This window comes from Nematolebias whitei, chromosome 10 (assembly GCF_014905685.2).
Source record: "Nematolebias whitei isolate Nwh7 chromosome 10, NemWhi1, whole genome shotgun sequence".
Classification (NCBI taxonomy): Eukaryota; Metazoa; Chordata; class Actinopteri; order Cyprinodontiformes; family Rivulidae; genus Nematolebias; species Nematolebias whitei.
In genome coordinates this window covers 27,626,824-27,632,545 of record NC_056507.1, presented here as the reverse complement: position 1 = coordinate 27,632,545, position 5,722 = coordinate 27,626,824, and the positions used below count along the sequence as shown (strand labels likewise).

General features: G+C 37.5%; 1 protein-coding gene across 1 annotated transcript in view; it reads right to left on the bottom strand.

Moving 5' to 3' along the window:
- The window catches only part of ice2 (interactor of little elongator complex ELL subunit 2), a 14,404-nt gene extending 9,357 nt beyond the window's left edge, over positions 1 to 5,047 (bottom strand). The window contains exons 1-7 of the mRNA XM_037682910.1: positions 4,946 to 5,047; positions 2,235 to 2,336; positions 1,773 to 2,121; positions 1,571 to 1,690; positions 1,348 to 1,482; positions 1,061 to 1,177; positions 657 to 816 (exon numbers count right to left, since the gene is read on the bottom strand). Coding sequence (XP_037538838.1) covers positions 657 to 816; positions 1,061 to 1,177; positions 1,348 to 1,482; positions 1,571 to 1,690; positions 1,773 to 2,121; positions 2,235 to 2,336; positions 4,946 to 4,959 — 997 coding nt within the window. The 5' untranslated portion in view covers positions 4,960 to 5,047. The remainder of the gene's footprint in view (positions 1 to 656; positions 817 to 1,060; positions 1,178 to 1,347; positions 1,483 to 1,570; positions 1,691 to 1,772; positions 2,122 to 2,234; positions 2,337 to 4,945) is intronic.
- Between the last annotated feature and the right edge of the window lie 675 nt (positions 5,048 to 5,722).

Sequence of the window (5,722 nt, the reverse complement as noted above, 5' to 3'; positions counted from 1 at the left end):
CAGACAGACAGTCAGTCAGACAGTCAGTCAGACAGATAGACAGTCAGTCAGACAGACAGACAGTCAGATAGACAGTCAGTCAGACACTTTATTGATCCCGTAGTAAATTATATGGCGGTCTGTAGCTCCCATTCATACAAACAATAAAATAAAAACATACTAGTTAAAAAAAACCCGGAGTATTAAAAAAATCAATAAATAATTAAAAACAACACTAAGAGGAGATCAAGCAGCAACTACAGTATGTCGGGGGACATAACCAGCTAGCTTCTCTGGTTCCTGCCTAGAGTGGCCAAATTCTACAGCCTAATGGCACAAGGGATAATGAGTTCTTTAGTCTCTCAGTAGAGCAGCTCATTGAACTTCACTGATTAGAGAAGACAGAGCTCAAGGGGTATTTAAAGAACTACAGTAATATATATCTATCAAACTAAATAAAACAGCACATGACAGTAAAATCACACCGTATTTTGCTAACTTGAAGAAATGTAAAATGTGTAGTTTATATATCATAAAAAAAAACACACTTTTAATTTATCAACAGTTTGAAACTAAATAAAATGGTATAGTTGAGTGATTTTTGCTAGAAAAGATGGTTCTTAAGTAAGAAACTAAATTGAACTTGATAAAGGAAACTACACAGAGGGCACACCAACCTTTCCCTGGGTTGATTTTCACCACAACAGGCAGCTCCCATGGCTCCCCAAACTCAGGGCCGTGGTTGTCCAGCAGCCTCACCAAAGCCTCTCGGCTCAGGCACACGTGAGGTTCATAAAAAGAACTAAGTTTCTCTGCGTTCCCATCGTTACTGACCATCTGCAGAATAAAACAAGAGCAAGTTATCTCAGATGAATCAAACAAAGGCAAGTTTTAAAATAAACAGGCTTTGCCGGTACTGTGAGTGTTATCAGAAACAAATCTCCAGATTTAAAAAGCAAGACATGGACACCCTCTGGTGTCTTCTGTGAAAACTGCACGGGCAGAAATGGCAACGCAGCACACACCAGTGAAATATCTCTGCTTTGTTGGAGCAATTAAAAGAAGTAAGACAGTTGCTTACAGCATGCATATGCCTGGCTTTTATAGCTGGAGGATTCAATGATGAAACACTCTGATAATCCGATGCAAGCTGCACGTCAGCAGGCACCATCTTATGGTCTGTTACACTCACACTGCCCTGGAGAAGGAAAAAAAAGGGTGCAAATATGGAAAGAGAGACTTAATCAACACCACAAGGCTGATTCTGCAATTCAAAACTTGAAGCTGAAAGTTTGCACGACACAAGACAATGATATTTCTGCGCAACTAAAGAACATTTAATCTTGCTCTTTCGTGATTTCATGTTACCATCGTTAGCAGCTGCTTCTCGAAGGTCAGCGCCAGCCCGGGATTAAACGTTCCCCCTGTCAAACTGGTCATCTCGTGGATTTGGTAGAACTGAGGCAGAGTCTTAATCCACTCTAAATAAGCCCTAAATAATTCCTGAAACATATTTGGGTGATGTTTGAATACTTTTCACGACTAAACCACTCCGAGCTGATGTAACAGAAAAACCCTGCAGCATCCTTACCTCTGTATACTGCACAGCGCCTGGTGATATGAGCTTGTAGTCATCAGCACACATTTTAGCGACATCTTGCAGGTACGTCATGAACTGAGCCACTTCATTATTTAATCGCGTTTTAAAACCCTGAAAAATCAGAGAAGACAAACATGAATGCAAACAGCAGGGATAAGATTTTTGGGAAGGAAATGCCAGGAGATGCTGGTACCTGTGTAGGACTCCTAGTTTTATTACTCAACATATAGCCAACATGTGCTTTCTGTTCATGAGCGCTCAGGCTGGACATACGGGGATAGGGCAGCCTGGGTTCAGGATAAGGAGCATCCACCTCCGCGTCAGTCTCCATCCTTTTAGATTTCCTGCCCCCCTTACTCTCCGTGCCCTCAGCATCATCGTCTGAAGATGGATCATCACTATCACAGTTCTCCCAACTGGACGCTTGGCTGCCGCTGACGCAACCGTTGCCTTTCAACTTTGCAGCACCTTTTATGTTAGGAGATCTGGCGCCTTCTGCAGCCGCAATGCAATCTTGTTTTATGTTGTCACTCACTGCAGGACTTAGAGGAAAGAAAAAAAAAAGACGAGACAGAATGTGTCAAACAAACAAAAGCCCTCAAAAACAGAAAAAAAAACCTGATGTCTTAATTTTGATATATATTTAAAGACCAACCTTTGAAGAATATCCAAAAGTTCTCTGATATGAGGAGCAAGTGAGTATGTGTCATAAAGATCTCTGGTGAAGAAAGGACCATCGGGAACTGGCTCCTCATCCCTGAAATTCAAGGAAAAACAGTAAATGACTTCATAGTTACTTTCATGTAGCAAAGTAAATAGAACAGCCCTTACCTTTTATTGGAACAAACTCAATCCAGAATTCACATGAAAGACAGACATTAACTAGTGTTATCAAGTTCCTGTCGTAGGATTTTGTAAACTGTGAAGGATTCTGGTTTTGCATCTTTCTTTGCTTTTCAAAACATACAGTAATATTACTATGGTGTAAAAACAGTAGTATTCACCAAGTTATTTTGCAAAACCTACTAAGTCCATATGGCAATTTTAAGCTAAAATATCAATTGATAAAGCATATATAAATAAACAAAGCCATAACTGAATAGATTGTCTCAGAAATTATTGCGATAAACGATAAAAATTGTTTGAAATTTGACAATTTCAAACAATTTTTATCGTTTGAAATTGTCAAATTTCAAACAATTTTTATCGTTTGAAATTGTTTGAAATTTGACAATAATTAGTAATTATTGTCAAATTTAAGAAGAAATGTTTAATTTGCTTTGCATGTAGTAACTTTTTTGACCAACTGATGGCAGTACAGGACAGAACCAAAGGATGGATAGTGAGGGAGAAAGCAGCATGTATTTAAGAAAAATGGGAGGGAGGCCCCTTGACATGACATGGGCTGTCTCTCTTTGGTTCTCAAAATGGCGGATGCTCGGTGTGGTTTGATCTCTTTAGCATAGCATTTGTCACACAAAGCTTTTAATAAAAAAAAAAAAAAACAGTAAACAAGTTCTCAGCTTCTTTGTGCAGAGGAAAAACAACGTTTTACACGAAGGCACAGGTTTCAACTGTGAATTTTGGAGCTTCAACAAGATTGGAGGGTTTTTCCTCGAGGTCAGCCCGTTAGCTTAGCTCGTAGCTTAGCTGCTTTTAGCGATCCAAAAATGTGATGTTGGATAGCTAAAATGGATTTTAAAGAGAAAAGAGAAAGGGAGGGGTCAGTGAAGAGCACCGGAGTTGAGCCTTTTTTCATCCAGTGTCTTCAGTAGAAAGAGAGAGACATGAAGAAACAATAAAATCGATAAATGAAAATAAGGTTGGTAATTTTCATTTATCATGCGATTGATTTATTGTTTATTGCGACAGGCCTATAATTGACATATTTTTGTAATATTCCTGAGGACATGGTAAAACACAAATCAATAGCAATGATACTATTCAGTTATAGGGATTTTTATACAATGTGGTGTCATGTTTGAGATTGTAAAATGTAAAGTGCAGTACAAATTGAATAAATTATTATTATTATGGGACACTACAGAATGCATCGACTGATTAAGAGCAGCATTTAAAACATGCCTGCTGTTCTGCAGACGGTTATACTGCTGGTATGCTTTGACTTGGTGAAGCACGGACTCCAAAGAACCTGAGGCAAGCCTATACTGTAGCATCAGACAGTCCTAGCTTTAATATATAAACCTAAATAATTTCTTTGTGGGTACAACATTTATCTCCCCAGCCTTCAAATAAGCAGTTGATTTCTTTCATATGAAGAAATCTAATATGCAGTTTACATTCCTACTTTGGCATCTTTCTATCAACGCCTCTATGATGTTTTCAATAATTCTGCTACTGTTCGTGAGAGGGACTGACTCGTTTAAGTCGCTCCTCACTCGTTAACTCACTAAACCTCAAGAGCCCAGAATGTGCTGCAGGTTCAACAGCTGCAGCGGAGCACTTCTATTAGTTCCTCTCAACACATTGTTTGGAGAAAAGTTTACCATTGGATAGTTGAGGAAGTCATTTGGAAGCAAATTTTAGGAAAATTACCATCATATATCAACTCCAAGTTCATTTCACTACACAACACACACAGTCTCAAGGCCAGTGGTTTAAGGTATCCTTTGTGCGCACAGAGTCAGCAAAGATGAGTTTGTCCTATTTCGGACCATGGTCTTGGAATGACCTGCAGCTCATGTAGAGGTCTGAGTCTTTTATTCCTTTAACTAGTTTGAAAGAAAACTTCAACTGCATGAAACAAGTCTCCTGGCCAGAAGAAAGCCCCAAGCAATCGCATCCTTCTCGTACTTGCTGAAGGACGTATCCACAGGGACCACCATGAACAGTTTTAGGCAGATGCTACTTTAACAAGAAATTTAAATACTTATTTTTGTTATTTAAAATTCAATTTTGCAACACTTCATTAAAACTCCTACAAGTAAACAGGCAAAACCAAGTAAAAACAGGACGCATAATTCTAAAAATAGACTTTATAAGGGGCTCTGTCTGCTTTATAATTTATATGACTCACACAGTCACAGAATAATTAAGATGAATAAAGTAAAGATGAATAAATAAGCTGCTAATGTCCAAATATAAACTTTAAAAAATCTTTAGAGCTTTTGCTCGACATAACGTCCCAAAATTAGTAAACAATATTGTTTTAAACAAGAATAAAGGTATGCAACAGTACATTAGTTTTGATAATACCAGCTGCACTACACTTAGTATAGCTAGCATAAAATATGACGGTTTCTTTTAGGATTAGCTTGCTCTTGGTCGAGCTGACTTTGGATTGCATCATAACCAACAAATCAACACAGACTGCTTCCTGACGCAGCGACACTTGTGCTCACTTACCATTCTATCTCCATTGTTGCTCACAGTTACACGTTCGCAGGAATAAACACGTTAAGGTGAAATAAAATGGACCATTGAGTCAGACATCACGAACTCTAAACGTAGGATGAAACCGTTCTTCACCTGTTGAAAATAAAGCAGCTTCTAAACGCTTTGTGAACGCTGCCGCCCCCAAGTGGACACTAGCGGTAATGCAGGGTCACTGTTTAATGCTATTTTGCTTTAAAGTGCTCAATATTCAGCTACCTTTCTCTCAGTTATTAGTTTAAATATTTTATTGTGTGCTCCCTGACTAATTCCATATATCCCACACCATTTTAAGCTAATTAATTGAATATTCTTGTCCTTATCTAAATATATTTATCTTAAACAGATGATTTCACTTATAGAACATTTTTAGTCATGCCCAAAATACCTTACCTTTTACTTACTGACTCAAATCCATCACTATAAATAAACCTCAAATTTATAGTAGTTTGATATGCAAAATCTGTCAAACATGCTTTAAATAAATTTAAAAAATAGATGCTTATTTTTGCATTAAATCATTAATAAAATGTATTTAACTCGGTTTTAAAAAGAAGCACATTATGGGAAACTTTTGAAAAGAAAAATAATGTATGCAAAATTTTCTTTAACTTCATCACACTGCAGTTCACAATGTTTCATCAAAACCTGTAATGTGTTACATGGAAATTTTTACTGAAAAATTAATGCTCCTTGCAGGGAAGTTGAGTCATTCATTAAACTAACAGATTTTCACTTGAAGCCTAGATC